General features: G+C 36.5%; 1 protein-coding gene across 1 annotated transcript in view; it reads right to left on the reverse strand.

The window, feature by feature from the left end:
* Nucleotides 1-18,577, reverse strand: part of OCA2 (OCA2 melanosomal transmembrane protein) — a 182,747-nt gene that overhangs the window by 74,740 nt on the left and 89,430 nt on the right. Inside the window, exons 16-19 of the mRNA XM_064715016.1 lie at nucleotides 16,597-16,729; nucleotides 5,539-5,686; nucleotides 4,039-4,096; nucleotides 2,518-2,626 (exon numbers count right to left, since the gene is read on the reverse strand). Coding sequence (XP_064571086.1) covers nucleotides 2,518-2,626; nucleotides 4,039-4,096; nucleotides 5,539-5,686; nucleotides 16,597-16,729 — 448 coding nt within the window. The remainder of the gene's footprint in view (nucleotides 1-2,517; nucleotides 2,627-4,038; nucleotides 4,097-5,538; nucleotides 5,687-16,596; nucleotides 16,730-18,577) is intronic.

Raw genomic sequence — 18,577 nt, forward strand, 5'->3', positions numbered from 1 at the left:
TATAAATTGATTTTGGTAATTTTTCTGACCCAGTCACTTTGAGCACTCCCTTAAAAAAAATCTAGCTTAAAATTTCAGCAAAATCTTGCTTTATATTACTTTTTAAATCTTTTTTCGGGCATATTAATATAGTCCAAAGCTCTAGACATGCTCCCCTAAAAGATGAAGTCAAAATAGTAGCCAGGTAAAATCCTCACATGGGCTTTAATTTCATCCTTTGTCATCTTTTCTCAGATGCTTTAATAATGCTTTATCTATAAAATAAAATCTCATGGGGCCAAATGAAAGTAGTGTAGGAGTCTTAGAGTTTTTACTATCTGGGTTTTTTTAAATCTCAGTACTAATCTTTTATTAACATAGCTATTTCATAGAATTACACTAAATAAATTAATGAACAGGCACAAGAAAACCGAATAGGAAAGAGTTCTGCATTTCAAAAGGCGGTTAGGTATTCAAATTTTATTATTTAAATTAAAATGTCAGTACTTTCAAATTATATTAATGATTCCATGTTCATAATGAAAAAATTGTATCAAGGCTTAGGACTGATACAGAATTTAAAAATCTTTCTAATTCTCTCTACTAACTGCAATTTAAAGTTATTAGATTTCTAATATTTCAAACTCTGTATAAACCAATATTCTGGTAGAAAATTAAACATTGAACTGCAATTTTTATGAGAAAAACATATTGAACAAATTTACCCACCCAAGCCAACAGAGTACAAGATGTAGTGTACATTACGAAGTATACTTCCATGCTTTGGAAGACTAAAATCCATAGAGCCTCACAGCAGCTCTACTTCAGTAGTGATAAATAAGTGACAGCTATCATCAAGATAGTGAAATTCAGGAAACAAAAATGAGAACCTGTGAATTATGGGCCTGTAAACTTATCAGTAGAAGTTTACAGATTCAATTACTTTTCAGTAGAAATTATGTGCATGCTTTAGTAACATTTATTCATTAATATGACAGGTTTGCCATGAATGCAGAACAGAGAGAAATTATACAGAACACATACAGCCCTTATTTACTTTCAAGGTTGTTATTCAGCTACTGAACAGAAACCTATACTGCAAAACATTCCATTTATTTTCATTTATTTTACTGGCATAAAGCAGGACAAGCGAAAAAGATCAATAGTTACTATGTTTCCTCTAGCATTGACTCCAACTCCTTTGCAGTATTGAAAAAAAATTCTTACCAGGAGCATACACAACTAGTACTGTTTAGTGTGTAATGACTGTCTGGCTTTTCAAAACCATTTAGAGACGTTTGGCTTAATTCAAGACATTCTACATGGTTCAGTGCCACTTATCTGAGACACAAAAGTAAGAGTGTAAATTGATTTCTTAAATTGTCAATACAAAGGCCTTTTTTATGTTTTCAGCCACCGTGACTTCAAATGCCTTCAAATATTTTCAGCTTTTGCATTTTCCCAGACCTTATTAGCGTAGCACATTTTTCTCTTATAAAACAACATTTTACCTTTTAACTTCTTGACAGTAATCTTCAAGGGCTGAAATTGCCCATTTGCATGGGAAATAGTCTGTCAGCAGCAGATATGGAAGGTCTTGCTTACAACCTGATCACCATTGTAGAGCTATAACTGGCTCTATATCTTGCACAGTAAAAATAAGTGTCAATGTAATATCTGTGAATATGATTATTGATTTATTCATTATCTGCTCTTCCTCTTCAAGACTGCTCCATCTTTCAGCCACTGAGATAGAAGTATATAGCGTGTAAATTCAGATTGCATGGAAAAAAAATGTATTTGAAATTCCATAATCTTGAAGAGCTCTTCAAGATTAGCTCTTCAGCAGCTAAAAAAAATTTCATTTTTTAATGGTCAATGGATAGGTAGGTTTTATGACTATCTTTAAGTCAAATGTGAGATTCTACTTGGTTCTGTTTTCAGGTTATGTGGAGCTTTTTCTCATAGAGCTATACAACTACCTGTATAAAAACCTCCACATATAGATCTATATATAGAAGCTACACACAGAGCTACTTTCTTTTCACCCATATGCAGTGTCCTCCAGTTTTTATTTTTGGAAATGAATTATTATGGTGATAAGGTAATGGAGACTGTAAATTATACAAAGAGCTTTCTATACTTAAGAAATGATGCCAAACTGCTTCTTTGTTCTCCCATGGAGTGATTATCTTCTGATCTCCCTGATACATCTTGGTCATTCACTCAAACAGTGCAAATGATGCCAAGGTCAAATTTGCTCGTTCTGTAATGTTTAGCCAGCTCATTAGTATTGGAAATCCAGAAAATTAAGTCATGAGCACTCTCCGTTACTCCTGCTGGACTAACTGGGATGTGACTGAATTTTTAAAACCTGCTCTTCTCTTCCCAGAGAAATTGCTGCTTAACCTGGTAAAATTATGAAGACAGAAATATGTGAAAAATGACTTTCTGAAAAGATCAGGACTCAGAAAGATATGGCTGGCTTTTTTTCAGGGAGTTTGCTTATTTTACTTAGAACAAAACTAAGAAACTTACCAAGATCTAGGTAGATGCCTGGAACAAATGAGTTGAGAAAAAACATAAGAATAACACATCCCAGCACTGTCAGACATTTGATGAGCAGAATTTTGTCTGTTATTCTGTGCTGGAGACAGACAAGAAAATAGAATTAGCAATTATGTTAAAGAAGAAGCTATGTATTATGCACAGAGTTCAGAAAAGCATGCATGAAGTGCAAACTTCTGTTCCCGTATTGTATATTCCCCTTTAGCATAAAAGACAGAACTACCTGAATAGTTTTTATAGGTGTGCTTCTTATGCATACCTATAAAAAACCATGAATATGTGGTCCAACAGGCTTTAAGAGATACAAGTATCTAGCACCTGCTGCATAGATTCAGCTGTACACAGGCATCCCCTTCACAACTTCAGTCCAGAGGGTGAAGAAGTGTTGAAATGCAACTCCTACCAAAGAGGGCATTCTGAGCACTCTGTGGTTTTGTGATCTGGGACTAAATCACCCTTCTTTTTTAGGTGTGTTTTGAAAATCTATAAACCACTCTAGAGGTCAAATCTTTCACACCTCCTGTACAGCTCTCATGTAATTGCCAAGCCCTTCATCTCTACTGAGTTTGTACACCTCTGTGCCCAGTTCCTGTTTCACTGTGTCAATCTCCTTGTGTCCTCAGCCCCCACACCCAGTGCTTTCTGTTGTGTCTCTGCTTTCACTACTACTCCAGGGAATCCCTTTCTCCCAGACTGAGTTTGTCTCTTGTTTCATGTAGTTTAAAGCTCTACTAAAATACAAGTAAGTCTCTATTCTTTAAAAAGTTTGCCTCTTATCCAATGCCTTTAAAGAGGTGTAAAGAAAATCTGCTGGGTTTGGTCTGGTTTGGTGTGACACCTAGTACAGCGTTCTCCCAGACAAGGATTTGCACCCCAAGAAGTCCAATCAAGAACTTGAGCTCTCTCTCAGACACAGGCCCGATTCATTAGTGATGCCAGTGAGGTAGAGAGATTGTGACACTTAGATAATTAAATTTAGGAGACTTTAATCCCACTACAGAGTCTCCATCTTCTCAGTTTCAGCATCAAGTCTTAAGCGGTGCTAGTGTGTGCATAGCTAAAAGAACAGGATTTATCAAGTGGTTTATCCCTACTTGAATAATAAAAGCAGTAGTGTCACCAAAATGCCTTAAATGCATCGGGAACATTAGTACAGTACATCAGGTACTGTATTATCATTCATCATGGCTACAATTTATGGACATCTCCTGAGCCTTTCTGGATACGGATTAAAAAGTTAAGAAAACACTGCTGAACCATTACTTCATTCTTTAAATAGCAGTTTTCTAAGGAACAGAAGTACAAAACCTCACCATGTGGTTCAGTAATCTTGTCTGACCAAGAAGCCAACCACCTGGCTGCAAACTTTTTGCCTATCAAATTAGCTACTAAATTAGCTAATAAATTTCCATTAGATTTAAGGCACTATCACTATATAAAGGCATAGTTTCATTTACATGAATACTGGGGAAAAAAATGGTATCTACTTACGTTTTTCTGAAGTTCCTGGATATTTGTTTCCCAGTTTTTATCTTCTTGTGAAATTTGTCTGAAAGAAAATGACACCTACTTTTTTCCAGAGTGAAATCAGAGCTCAGCCAAGAGCGTTGGAGTAAATCCCTCTCATCACATGTAGATCCCCTCTTTCCCTGTGTGGAGTAACCCATACCACAAAGGAGTCGTGGCCTTCTTACATCCAGCAGCAAAATTCCCATGAGCATTCACTTCAGACTCCACTTTTGTAACAAGCTCCACTAATGCACAAACCCTTCTGTTTATTAAGAAAGCCACAGGCTGAGAAGGAGCTGGACTTCAGGGTATGGACCTCAGTATAGGATCTGGCTATCTGCAATGTGTAGTTCCCTTAACAGTTTCAGGAGCTGGTGTGTGTGTCCCACTGTGATAAAACAAGGGTCGTGTGCTAACATCAGCAAGTCAGAACACACATGTTGCACATTTGCATTTTGTAATGAAGTTTCTAAGATCCAAATAACTTCACTGTGTTATCGGCGCAGTCAGGCCTCCAGCAAAAAGCCTTGGGCTTTGCACTTCAGGAGCTCTGTTGTTAATGCTAATGAATTTTTACATTTCTGTAAATGTGCTGTGCTGGAGGAATCCTGATTTTCAAGATTAAATGTACAATTTTTATTTGTAAGTCAGTAGGGTCCTCTTTACAATATCATAAATTCTGAGAATCTTAAAATCTTTTGAAAAGGAGGCAATTTTAACAGCCTTATTTGTCTTGAAGTATTAATACTCTCGCTCAATACAAAACACACAATAGCAGCAAAAATTATGTAAACAATCTTATTATTGGAATAGTTCAAGAAATCATATTTACATTTTCTTGCTCAAATTCTTTAACAAAGTTATTAATTACAATTAATTATTCCAATTTCACTTTAGGCAATTAACATCCAAAATATTTATCATTGCTATTTTCAATCATCAAATTGCATGGCATAACATCTATTTTTTACTAGAATCTAAACAAAACAAGGTCATTATTGTTTTTGTCATAGTTTATGCAAACTTCTTTTCTATACATAAAATATATCTGCACTCAGTTCACAATGAAATTTTTATTATTAAGTAATTGTAAACCACAGCAATTCACTGGTGAAATATTTTTCAAACTCACCCATTCACTGCAGAGAATTTGAAATTTTCAGTGAAAAAAAAAAGAAACTCCAGCATCTTACTGTGCTGAAGCCACAACTGTAAAGAAAAATGTAGTTATATATTTGTGATCTTTTTAAACCGAAAGCTGCCTGAAATTTCTAGGCCTTTAATTTTGGGCCATATTGGCAAATATATTTTCCAGGCCTTACACATCAGTTTTGTCTAAAATAGTTTGTGTTTCACTGAGGCTGAGAGTAGCTGTTCCTATCTGTCCAGGCATCTATCTCCTCAAGACAGAGCTAGGAATGCAGGTCTTCTTCCAGTGAAGATCCCTGAAATGGGAGATTAGACACACTGGTCCTTGCTTACCTGTGAAATGTCCTCAGCTTCTTCCTCAGGAGCATCTCCAGAGTCAGCACTTTCTGCATCAAGAGACATTTGACAGCAGTCTCCTCTCTGCTGGCTGGGTTGATGCGCTGAGCTGTCAGCCTCCAAACGTAGATCTCATGTTTCAGCTCTGAAAAAAAGCAAAATTGCATCAATGTGAAGTCCAACATGTACAAAACCAGAGATGGGTAAAATATGTGTAATGTGCTCTGGACTCAAAGCTGTTAAAGTTATTGGGATGGTTTCACAACACATTTCCACTCAGGAAGATGCTTCTGTCATTCATTTTGCAGAGCTGAAGTGAATGAAAAATTAATAGAAATATTTCAAAATTTTAAATAAATGAACCACAAAGTCTTTTTTCAAAGAAAAAGAAGCACTGTCTTCAAATGCTTGCAAACATCTTCAACAAGCTTAAGGGCTAAAATTGTAGCCCATTCATTTTTCAACAGAAAACAAACTGTTAGTATCCATTATGATACTGCTAAGAGATACCAGTTCCCTGTGTACTCAGGAATTACAGCAAATGCTCGTTCACAGTATTCAAAATAGACAGCATGTTTCCATTCACTCCGTGTTCATACAAGCAATTTTATCTATGTAAGGCAAAAGTGAAATTTGGCACTGTTATATGTATTAACATTCAATAGTATTTTAAAGGTTTCCTAAGAGGATTTAATTCTTAGGCATTGAAAATATGTGTAAACACAGCAACCATCAGTTTCCTGCTGACCTGGATGATTTCTGATCCTATGTAAATTCAGGTAGACTGATCAACACTTCAAAATCAGACTCTAGAATCTTCTCAGAAATTTCAGTCCTTTTTGATTACTTTTTTCCCTGTACTATTGAGGCCTTGGAGAATGACCAAAAAAACGTGTTCCTGTTCAAGAGGAATGTTAAACTGGGCATGCCAAAAAAATCCTTGAATTTTACAAGAAACCACTAATGAAATAAAATCAGAATATTCATTCAGAAACTATCTGTGCAAATGTTTCCTGTTGAAGCAATGGGATGTTTCCTCACCCTTTTTTTCTGTTCCATTCAAATTTCATGTCATTGAAGACAGTATGTCAAGAATCCAAGGTTTTATATTTTAAGATTCCTGTTCAATCAGCAAGTCGCTCTCATTCTGAAAATGGACTCTTTACTTCATGTAAACGAGCTATAAGAATTATTTATAACAAAAATATTTAGTTACATAAGAAAAATTTAAACACTTTTTGATGTAGGCTGTGATGTTAACATTTTATGCTGCAACCCTCTAGAGGGTGATGATATCTGCTATCAAACACCTTCAATTCCCCAGTTTCCTTTAGAACTATTCATAATGATAATGCAGAGTGAATCTGATAAAGATTGACCATGAGAAGGAATTAGACTCAACAAAACTCAAACATTTAACAACAAAAGTGTGTCCAGAGTCTGATTGGCTGACACTGAAGAAAGGGATTTGAACAGCAATTGACATACATCTTGTATGGTTTATGTCTATAGATCTGCACTCATCTGTCAAGGAAGTTATGCTTGCCTAAATTTTACAGTGTAACACCACAAACATTAATTCACACTGTCAAAAGACAGTTTATACCTCAACCACAGATTCCAAAACTATGCCAAATCAACCACTTTGCTTTGTAATGTATCTAGTGGTTCTTGCCAGAAGCATAATCTGGAACAAAATTATATTACAATACAGAAAGGTCTTGCATATCAAAGGATCCACATGACTTCTGGCCATCATTTATTTTTGCATAAACATTTGTGACACACACAGATATAACAGCAGTAATTTTCCACTCACAGAGGGGGAAAGAAAGGCCTTTCTGTACTTCATTCTTACGTGATTTTTGAGTGACTATGACTGCAGCTTTGAAACTGTCATCAGTCCAAGGGAGAGTGTTTTGTCTTTTTCTCTGGCAAGGGCTCAAGAAGCATGAGCAACCAGTTTGCTGTTCTACTTCCCTACAGTTTGTCTTTTCTGCAACAACTTTTCTGATGACATCTGCTCATCCTGCATTTCTCCCCATCTTTTCCAAGTGAAATTTCACCAAGGGTTTAGCTGATAGGGGGAAGTTGAATCATGCACCACCTAAATGAGATGCTAGTACTCCACAGTTATTTTCATACAGAGAATCTCTATCTTCTCTCCTTCAGAAAGAGGTAGCTATCTTCCCTGTATCTGTGCCACAAACAAATCCACAGAGTGGAAAGCACCATGACTTGTGTTGCAGATTCCTGTTCCACATCTGAAATGCCCTGGGGCTAATCTCCAGGTTGAGCAAATTTGGACTGGTTTGTGATCTATGTTAAAAAATATATGCATGTCTTCACATGGCTTTGATGGTGCCTTTATGTACAACAAGTGCATGCTTGATTTTTCAGTCATTGGTTTTCCAAATCTCCCAAGGATGTGAACATCTGACCTGCTGTGGAGTTAACTTCAGAGCAAACTGTACTTGGAAAATCAAAACTGTTGATATAACTTCTATACCACAACTCCTGTTGCAGTAATGATTTGTGCAGAGGTTTTCTAGGTCATCCACAGAATGTTTCTCCTACTTCTCTTTCAATGAACACTCTTATAGCCCATCGCAGCATCGGGTGATACGCATTTATTAGAAGTAGTGCTTTTTTTGAAGGAAAAATAATGCAGAACCTTGAAGTCAGCAACAACAATTAACATGGCCAAAGTCCTTTGGGCCTTGCTATACTTTTCCTATTTCATAACTGCAAAACCATTTAGGCAGAAACCCCCAGAGACTGGGCCCATCTGATATATTATGACATACTGTTTTAGACATGGACAGGGACTTAATGCAATCACAAAGTCTTATCAATCAATCTTTGAAATTACGGCCAAGACAGCACAAGGACAGGATTTGGCCACCACTGAACAGAATCGCAGGATAGTCCCACACTCTGTTTCTCCATGTCCATAAGTTCCTGTGCCCCCCTCAGATGGGATCTAATGGTTATACAACACCAGAGTGAGCTCTCTCCACTCACTTTCCAGCCCAGTGTGCAGGGTTTTTATAGGGTCAGCTTTATGGTGGATCAGCCTTCTATCCAATGTAACCTTCCACTGTCAGGTCTGCTGCCAGTAACTGACATGGTGAGTCTGTGGCACGGCAGTTTCTCATTAAAGCAGCTAAATTAACATTTGACTGCAACCATAGCACCAGTAGCCAAAGTGATAGAAGCAAAGCTGTTTAGTATGCAGTGATCTGGAGCACAAAAATACAGGAGAGCTGCAGCTCAGCTAAGTCAGAGAATTCAGCTCATTATGATAATTAAAACCTTTTGAATGCCATACATTCATAAAGCCCATGATTCACAAGAGCAATACTCCTAACATTATTATTTCCAACAAGAATATAGAAAAAACTCCATTTCTAACAAGGAAATAATAATTTTTTGCTTAGTTATAGGATCAGATAAAGGCTCCTCAAACATGTAAACCCTATGCTGCTAATCTGTTCTGACTTTGTTGTTGATCATATTTTGCTCTGGAAACCATAAACATTACATCCTGGACCTACTGAGTTTAACAAAATTTCAACTGTTGACCTGGACTGTGACAGTTAAGATGAAATTTCTTCATTTTAGAAAATATTCTTTATTTGAAAACTACATATTATTTCTGCAATCTGACAATTAATAGTCAGATTGATTTTCGCTGAAGTAATCACACATTCCCTCCCATCCAGCTGCCAATAACAAAGAAGACATCCTCAAAACCTGAATGTAATTAATTCCCAGTCTCAGAATCTGAAAAGGCCAGGTTGGTTAATTGAAGATACTCAGAAGAGCATGACCAGACTTGATGAGATGATAAAAATTATCATTAAATTACAATTTTCAGCTTGCATGTGCACTAACTATGTAAACTATCTTTTTGCAAGAAACCCAAGTTTGCACTGCTGGGCTGTATCTAACAGCATTCAAAGTACGTTCATCTGAATATTTGTTTCAATTTTTTCTCCACATGTTACTGTAGCTTACCTATTTTCAGTAAAGCAATTATTTTTCATAGCCAAATTCTTGGAATGAGAATATTTCTGTTTAAATGTTAACTGTAAAGCAAATTAAGTATCATGAATTCTAGCTTAACTAGTGATAGTAATACATATAACTTTTTATTATGTAACCAATCTTCGAAGCATTATTAGATGGTGTCATCTCCATTTTGTAAGTGCAGAAACTAAATCCAAAATTCAAAACCGATGAGTAGAAAAAAATCACCTGGAGGGATATTCCAGTTCAAACACTTATGCCTCTCTCCTAGAGGCAGCACACCCCAACAGCACACAAGCATGAGGATCTAAATCTAGAAAAACAAATAAACAAAACAAAACAAACAAACAAAAACCCCACCCTGGAATATTCTTGTTTTTATTCCTTTGAATAGTGCAGTTGGTCAATAGTGGATAAGGTAAACATAGGTATAAATATTGCAGAGTCTTCAAAACTACATCAAAACATGTTTTCCCTTATTCACCTAAATACATGCAAAGGAACACAAGAAATGAGCACAATGCTGCATAAAGCAGTACAGAGAATTTATATAAGCTTTTCAACTCAGTGTGACATCTGAGGCCCCATTTGGTCATAAAGGCACCTAATGCCAGCTCAGCTACCCAGCATGGGATTGCATCCATCACATAGGAATTACATGGCATCCTCATCCTGCAGCAAAGCAGCTGGAGCCTGGGCAGAAAATCACAAAGTTCATAATTTCAAACACCTAAATTACTCACCAGGAGTCATCTTCCAAGCTGGAGCAGGGTTCAGCAGGCCCACGAAAGAATCTACAACATTACAAGCCTAACCCTGATTTTATATAGAATAGTCAATTTAGTATGTCTATGATGGTCACAAAGGACTCAGATGGAGTAATCCACAGATATTAAGGTGAATTAGAGTTCTCATTACATTTCAGGAAGGTTGATAAAGATATACATTAACCTTCAGTTGGCTTGTTCCTGAATGACATGTTGGATATTTCTCTCTCAGGTAACATGGGCTCTGTTTTCATCTCTGGGCAAGTCATACTTTAGAGACACAAACTTATTTTAGTGCTACCGCAATTCCCCATCTTTTAAATACCTCTGAATATATTTAGGTTCTCTGTGTGCTCATTAGTACTTACTTAATGTGCTTAAAATTCTTTATTCTGTTACACTGAGAATGGCACAAGGAAGTCAAGAGCCAAGTATTTTAAGCATGCATTTATCTAAAATTCTACTCTAGTTTGTTTCAGGAAATTTTTTACAGGTGTGAAATCTAGAAAGATAACTCCAGCTTATTATCAAATAGTTTTCATTCAGACTGCCAGACTTGCCAATGAAAGCCAATTTTGCTGATGTCTTCCATTAAACTACAAGTCTCCCTTAGAAAAAGCAACCTCTCTTAAATTCACTGTACTTTCCTCAAACACAACTAGATACATTCCAATCCCAAAACATTTAGCACAAAATGTAACTACTGCTGATGCCCTTTCAGTATGAGAAAAGGGGCCACAAGCCACCACTTAGAGATGGCATTCCTAAGGACAAGGAAAAAAAAAACATAAAAATATAAAGCCTCAAGAGGACAACAGTCTTTTGGAAAATTTCAAAAGATAGTGCCTCTTCAAATGCTTTTAAGAGGACAAGATGAAGAGCAATACAATGCAGCCTGCTTCAGACTCACCATAACTTTTATCAGTGGTTTAGAAGTAAAAATGGCAATACATTGAACACGCTTTGACAAATGAAAATAGCAGAGCAATTAAAAGTCTGTCAAGCTTATACTTGAATTTGAAACACCATCACAGTGAAAGCTTTCTGCAACAAATAAACACAGATAATGTGTTGCATAGAACTAAACAGTTGCTTTAAGCTTTGTGTATTAGGAAGATATGATCTTCAGAGCCATGAAAGTGGAAAAACTGTCATAGCTTCACTCAAACACCCCAATGGAAAGGTTCTGCCTTGCCAACCACTGTATACCTGTGCAATCCTTTCACACCTGAGGTCTGGATACAAAAACAGAGGGGCACAGAGGGTGTAAAAGAAACAGGAGCTAGCACTAAATTTTTCCTTCCCATCAGTGATTTTCCAATATTCATTCCTTACATGCAAAATGAGTATAATAAATTGTGAGGTGCTGCTCTATTGATTCAGAATGACCCTACATTATACCTTCTTTCTGCATAAGACAGGTAAAGTAATATTACAGCTGCCTTCTTATGACGGCTACATTATCAATGCACTAAGCAAATAATATGAGATTGTCATACTCTCCTTGTTTTCCAATGTCAGAATACTGTTTTTATTATCTGAAGACAAGAAGAGGCAGATCAGTGTTTTTCTTTTTCCAAGGAGAATACTCCATCAACTCTAAAGCAGTTCAAAGGACATATACAGGAATAAAAGCATAGAATTACTGAAAATATTTAAAAATACAAAAATCTTCAGTCTGTGGCAAGTAAATAGCTGTACTTCTTTTCATTCCTGATCGCCAAGAGAGCTATTGAAGGTGCAAATAATTAAAGACAGCTTTTGCTTTTCATTTTCAAACATAAAGCCATGGCCCTGGTAGATCCTGATATATTATCCAAAAAGGACTAAATGCGGTGTCTGAAGGGACATTGAGACTACCTATTTTGTTTGAAACTGATAGTCTTACTTTTCTTTCAAATAAAAGACAAAATATGTACCAGAAAGATATTATCATAGATACCAAGAGAATTCATAAGAAAGCTGCACCTTTTAGCTCAGCATGCTAACATTCACAGTAGGAGAGTTAAAATGTTAACTATTCACTATTTGGTATAAATATCTACAACTGAATTGCAGAGAAGAGAGAAAAAGAGACTACACAAAAAAACCAACACACATTTTACTGTCCTCATTGGTACTCAAGATTGAAAAATATTCCCCATAAAATCCAATGAAATTAGCATCTTATTCGAGGACAGTAGAGTGCAATGCATATTGCAAAACTTCCATTCAGACTGAGCCTAAAGTTGAATTCTTGAAATGAAAACATATTGAAGTCTTCCTTTCTTTGAACATTACTGTCTTCATAAACCACTTGCTACTTTCCTCACTTGAACCAGCTTCCAAGTGAGGACTATTTCCAACATCACATTAAATACCAACTATGCTTTACTGGCAGTTAGTAAAATACTTACACAGGCACAGATGCACCTCAGGACAGAGATTTGCCAATTTACTGAATTCAGCTACATCACTGATGTACCTTTCACTGATTCTAGTAAGAAAATGGTTCCTGAAGTTACAAATATCTTACTAGCAAAAATAGGACTAAAGACTGTTCTTTGACCCTGAGAAGCACATATAGTGATGTTTCACTGCACCTTATCCTGGGTGCCCTCTGTGTCCCTGCAGTGTCTTTGTGGCCCTAGACTTAACTATTATTTTAAGTCAGCTTTGTGCATTTCAAAGTGTCTCGCACTAAGTATTGTAGTTTTTTTTGCAAGTCATCACAGTGATTCTTTCCCTCCTCCTCTCCCTTTTCTTCTCTTTGAGAACATCTGTAGAGCTTCACGTGGAAGAAAGGAACAGATTTGCTCACTCATCTGGTTACTGCATTTCCCATTGTGGGAAACAGCTCCGTGTTTTTCACACATTAAGCACTTTACATATGAGTATGATTAATTAATTCCTTCTGCTGTCAGCTTTACATGCTGACTCTCATGCTACCATCGGTATTTTCCCAGCTGCTGCGGACAGTGAGTTACACCAGAGGGAATAACATGCTCCCCCCTCTCCTGCTATTACCACTCCAACTTAAAGGGTGGATGTCTTTCGGCCTTGGAAAATTGGAAAAAAAAGAGCAAGCAACAAAGTAGAAATGGGGAGCTGGTGCCAAAGTTGTGCTAGGAGAAACATCTTCCTCTCTGGCAAAAATGGCCAGTATAATAATATTTGTCACCAGAACATGTGCCACTCACTCTCCTGGGATAGCAACCTTGCCAAACACTGAGGTCCATGTCTCCACAGCTTGACAGGTGAGACAAAATAGTGTATTGCTACACTTCCCAGGAATTAAACAATGTATTCTTAATCCTTAAAGGAAGAAAAAACTCTGGTTTCATGTTTTCAGAGTGGCAGTAGAAATGGTCAATTTAATTCCTTGTATACTCAGATATTATTTCTCTTACACATGGGAAAGTGTAGATACATACAAACTTTTCAAACCTTCCCAGCTTACTCTTCTAGCCCTAGCATATTTTGCTGCATCGCACAGAACAAGGAGCAGCTTTATGAGCTAAAAGACATTCTCAAAAAAGTCCTCAAAGATCCCTTAATTCTTGAAGAACATTCAATTTTCTCTCTCATGGATGAGTTCTTCAGAGTCTTTTTTCTTTTGTTAGCTACCCCACTTAAAGCCACTGCAGGCAGACAGTGGCTCCTGGGGAAAGAACAGGTATTTTTACTGCAGCAGAGGTGCTGCAAATCAGTCTGAAAGCCAGCAGATTAAAAACACTGGCAATACATTGTGTTGAAATTAAGCTAAAAATGTATATTCATAATAAGAGCACTGTCCATTTTAAAATTCATACTAATCCATTTTAATTGTCTGTGTATCCTAAAGCAGCAGAAAAAAAAAAAAAGGATAAAGCACATAGTGCGCAGGGATAAAAAAAAATCTGGGGAGAATAATATACCAATTAAATCTCACATAACTTGTTTAATTGCTAATTGAGGGCAAGGTGAGGAAAGACTGGTATTTAGTTGATTAAAACAGCTGCTTCAAACAAGGCATTTGAAGTTATCACAGAACCATTTCAACTGGAGATGAAAGGACCCCCGGAAGCACCTTGGAGGCTATTCTGCAAATCCAAACCATGACAGCTATCTCCTAATGGAGCTGTATTGGTCCCTTTCTTTCTCTTCCTCACTCACAGAAATTTTCTATGGAAAGAGTGGCTCTTCAGCTTTTGCTCTAATTGAACAGCTCCTGATTAGGTTTGCAGCCAAGGGCAAGCAGCTGATAACAAGAACACATGGTATGCTGATTAGGAGACTGCAAAATCTGACCAGACTAAGGTGCAAGCAACAAGGATTACCATGAAATTAATTGAAGGAAATATGCTCACTAGAGTTTCACTGGAAAAAATAGTATGTCAAAAATTTTCATACATACTTTGTTTCTTAAAAATCCAAAACATATGCTTTAAAATTTTATAGCCAAAAGGAAAAAAGTAGCAATTCCATGTTCTATAATATATATTTATAAAATAATGCTATTATATTGGGATCAATACTGTTTACATTTGGGAGAATTAATTTTCTTGATGACTTTTTGAAAAATCATAATTTGTAGGGTCACTGGGAAAGAATCTAAGCATGTTAGGGTCTGAAATAATTTCTTTATTTCTCTTGCTCTCTGGATAAGACCTCTAAGGGTGCAGAAAGCCACAGCAGTTTTAAAATGAAAATACCTACCTCATACCAGACAGATATAAGGAGAAAGAGAAATTCTCCTTAAATGTCTTAGAAAATAGCTAATATTAAATCTATAAAACCTTAAAAATATTTGTGATCTAAATTCTGGGAAGGACTTTGGCCTTTAGCAATACAGACAGGTAAACTGAATGCACCTCATGCTGAATAGACACCAAGTCAAAACCAAAAATCTGCAGAAGATCTTCCTAAGCAGGGAAATTTCTTCTCTGACTTTTCTATCAGATGGGATTTGAGACACATGGTATAATCTACTGAGGAGAGGACTGTCACTTCTGGCTTTTAATAAAACCATAATCCTCAAGCAAATTTCCCCTGGAACAGGGCAAGGCACTGCAGGTACTACTCCTTTTGCCTAGAGGAGATATCTATCTTTAAAGTCTCTGCTACAGTTAGTCACCTTGGAGTCTCCTTATAAGAGAAAAGTAAACTTTTAAGGCCTGCAATATATCTCTTCTAGCATAGACAGCTCCATTAGTCTTGAAAAGCATTTATCTTTCTCCACAGATAACAAATGAAGCCAAGATATATCAACAGCATCAGAAGTTGTCCTCTCCATGATAAACAGATGCCACACACACAGGTTGACAGACATCATAGAGGACATTAAAACATGTGACATGGTCAGTGGAAGCCTGGATCTTAAGTCTTCTGCAGCCAAAGGTGAAACAAGTTTCAGCCAAAGCATGAAACAAGCACCCGGGGAAGAAACAGTTTTACTTGACTGTCTTTGTAAAAAGCTTGCTAATAAATTATACTTACTGAAGTATTTCTCACCTTGTAAAGAAATTGTGAACATTTTGGGGGTTAGTATTAAATTTCAGCACTGAAAGAGAAGCCCTAGAACGATGATAAAAACTTCAAAATTACTGAATTGAAAAACATAAAAGCATGAAGACAAAGAGGGACTGACACAGTCGACAGTCATTGAAACAGCTTTAATAAGACTTCTAGAGACTATTGAGGCGAGTGATATAAAAAGACATAGATTTAGTTCTACTGAATTTAGAAATTATGCACCAGGGAAATTTAAGGTAGGAAGAGCCATAGAGGCAAGCTGGGGAGGACTTGAAAAGTTCTGCTTTGATGAAATGTCTTTCACTGACCACAGACCGGTAAAAAGATTGCTGAAAAATTCAATGGAAGAAAACCATCAGCAAGGGAATATGTCAGTGCCCCATGTTTGTTGTAAGGGAAACCTGGGATATTTCTAAATCTTGCCTGTGAACTTGGCACCTTGAGCAGATATTGTCTGTTGCAACACAGAACATCCTGATACTCATACCTATGACTGTAATGAATGATGAAAAATATTCCTGCAAATTTTGTAAGATATTTAATAACTCATGTCAAAACCTCAGTCTTAGCACCAGAAAAACATCCAGTTGTAAAAATCAGAAAATATCACAAGTAAAAATAAAATATGAATTATTAGTTGAAAAGTTAATGTTCAGATAATGAGGAGGGTGGGCACTTCCATCTGAAGACATTGTAGTAGCCACTACTTGGTTTCCATTTAGCACATATTCAGTGCAACAACATAACTTTTTTTCACACTTACCAACAATTTCACTTGGCTCCTTATTGTAAAGTTTTTTGTTCCAGTAAAGAAGTCTGAGAAAAGGAAAGGAGACCAGAACAACAAGGCAGATACCCAAAAACATATGCCCTGTGAAGGCTGCAAAATCCAATCCCTGAAAATAAAAACAAAAACCTAAATTAAAAATCACTTATTTTTCTATATTACCTACAGGGAAAAGCATTCAGCTTTATGTACATTAACAATCAATAATAAATATAAAGCAATATAGTAAGTTCCAAGTACAGTATCTGCTGTATTTCATCTGTTTCAAGGAGACAAGCCACATTAAAATTTAATTCAAAGAACATTGCATTACAAGTTACTCTGAAACACACCTACTGTTCCTGAAATGTACAGTACAAAACCCAAACTGAATCATTAACGTTTTCTTCTCACTTAAATTACTTTAAATTCATTTCAAATCACTCAAAGTCTCAGAAATAGTTGAATTTTAATTATCAGGTTTTGTTTAAACTGGTGAAAACAGAAATGCTTACAATAATTCTATTTGAACCATTCTTCTACAACAGAAGTATTATATGTTAATATTGTATTTATTCCTCTTTCTGGTAATAAATGAACCCAATTCTTTGTATTTCGCACAGTGAAACCTTTTAATGAAGGGGTTTTAAATAAGTAGAATGTATTAAAAGGCTGAACATATTAATTACTTCCAAGCAATAAGGATGCACAGTGACAGTTTGTCCTAAAACTTTGAAGTTTGCCATGCTGTGAGTAGAACATTGGACTAACTGACCTCTAGGGTCCCTTTCAATTGAGTTTTTACATTTTTCCATACTGCTCACATTGTAGTGGATCAGGGTTAGCCTTTGGGTTGGGCTTTTCTGAAGCAGCCATGACTTGCCTCTCCAAAAGAAGTTACCCATGAAGCTCCAAGGAGGATCACATCCAAGTAGTTTGGTAGGAGGGAACTCTGTTATATCCAAAAACAGAGGCTGTCTGAACTGGTGATCCCAGCAGAGCAGGCCTGTGACACCTGGAATAAAGCCTTGCTCAAGCCCAGGATAGCACAGGTTGTCCCAGCTGAATTTTCAGCACACCCACTGATTTCCCAGAGACTCTGGAGAGTTAGTTGATGGTAGGATCTCCCTGTGACACACCACTATGTCTCTATTGTTCCCTGATTTTTAACTATGAGTTTCCTATAGGCCCTTTGGTAATTCCAATACATATTAAAAACAGCTTCCCTTGTAGTATCAGCTGTTACCTCGTGTGTTAAGACCGTTGGAAACTTGCTGCTTTAAATATGTGTTCTTCTATATTGTCAAATGCTAAAAGAATTTATGTGGAAAATTTCCTAGTTGAAATGTCTCTGGTTCAAAAAAGGAAGAAAAAGTTTCTCTATTGCACCACAGGGCATAATAAAAAGACATAACACAAGAAACTGATGACAGTCATAAAGAACTTTCATAGCCAGATAAAGATTGGTACTCTTTGGCAAAAAAAAATCCATAGCTTGCAGACAGTCAAATAAATCTCAAACAATAAATATGTGGACCTAGGATTAGAATTTGATCCTATTAAAATACAGGTTTAAGCTTCCTGAGGTAATATCATCCCTACTTGCTATTTAATAGTAGATTCCTTGACTCTTCTACTCTGCAGACACTGAAAGGTGAAACTATACCTGTCCTTTCGTTGGCCTTTTGCTGTAACTTAACAGCATAAAAGCCATTGCTTTTATGAAAGCAGAAGGAAGACTCTTCAGGAACTGGATGAAATCATTTTAAGAATTGGACAGAAAAAGTCACACCACAAAGGAAAATAATGTACCTTCATTCAGTTTGCCTACACGATAGGTCAGCCACTTAGGTGTCTTACATCTCTGTAAGACAGTTTTTACAAATCAGTTTTTACAGAGATTGGCCTCTGGGCATCAAGTTAAGATTCAGAGCTACAGGAGACAATTCTATGAGGGATGAAAACAACATTCATAACT

This window comes from Zonotrichia leucophrys, chromosome 1, assembly GCF_028769735.1.
Source record: "Zonotrichia leucophrys gambelii isolate GWCS_2022_RI chromosome 1, RI_Zleu_2.0, whole genome shotgun sequence".
Classification (NCBI taxonomy): Eukaryota; Metazoa; Chordata; class Aves; order Passeriformes; family Passerellidae; genus Zonotrichia; species Zonotrichia leucophrys.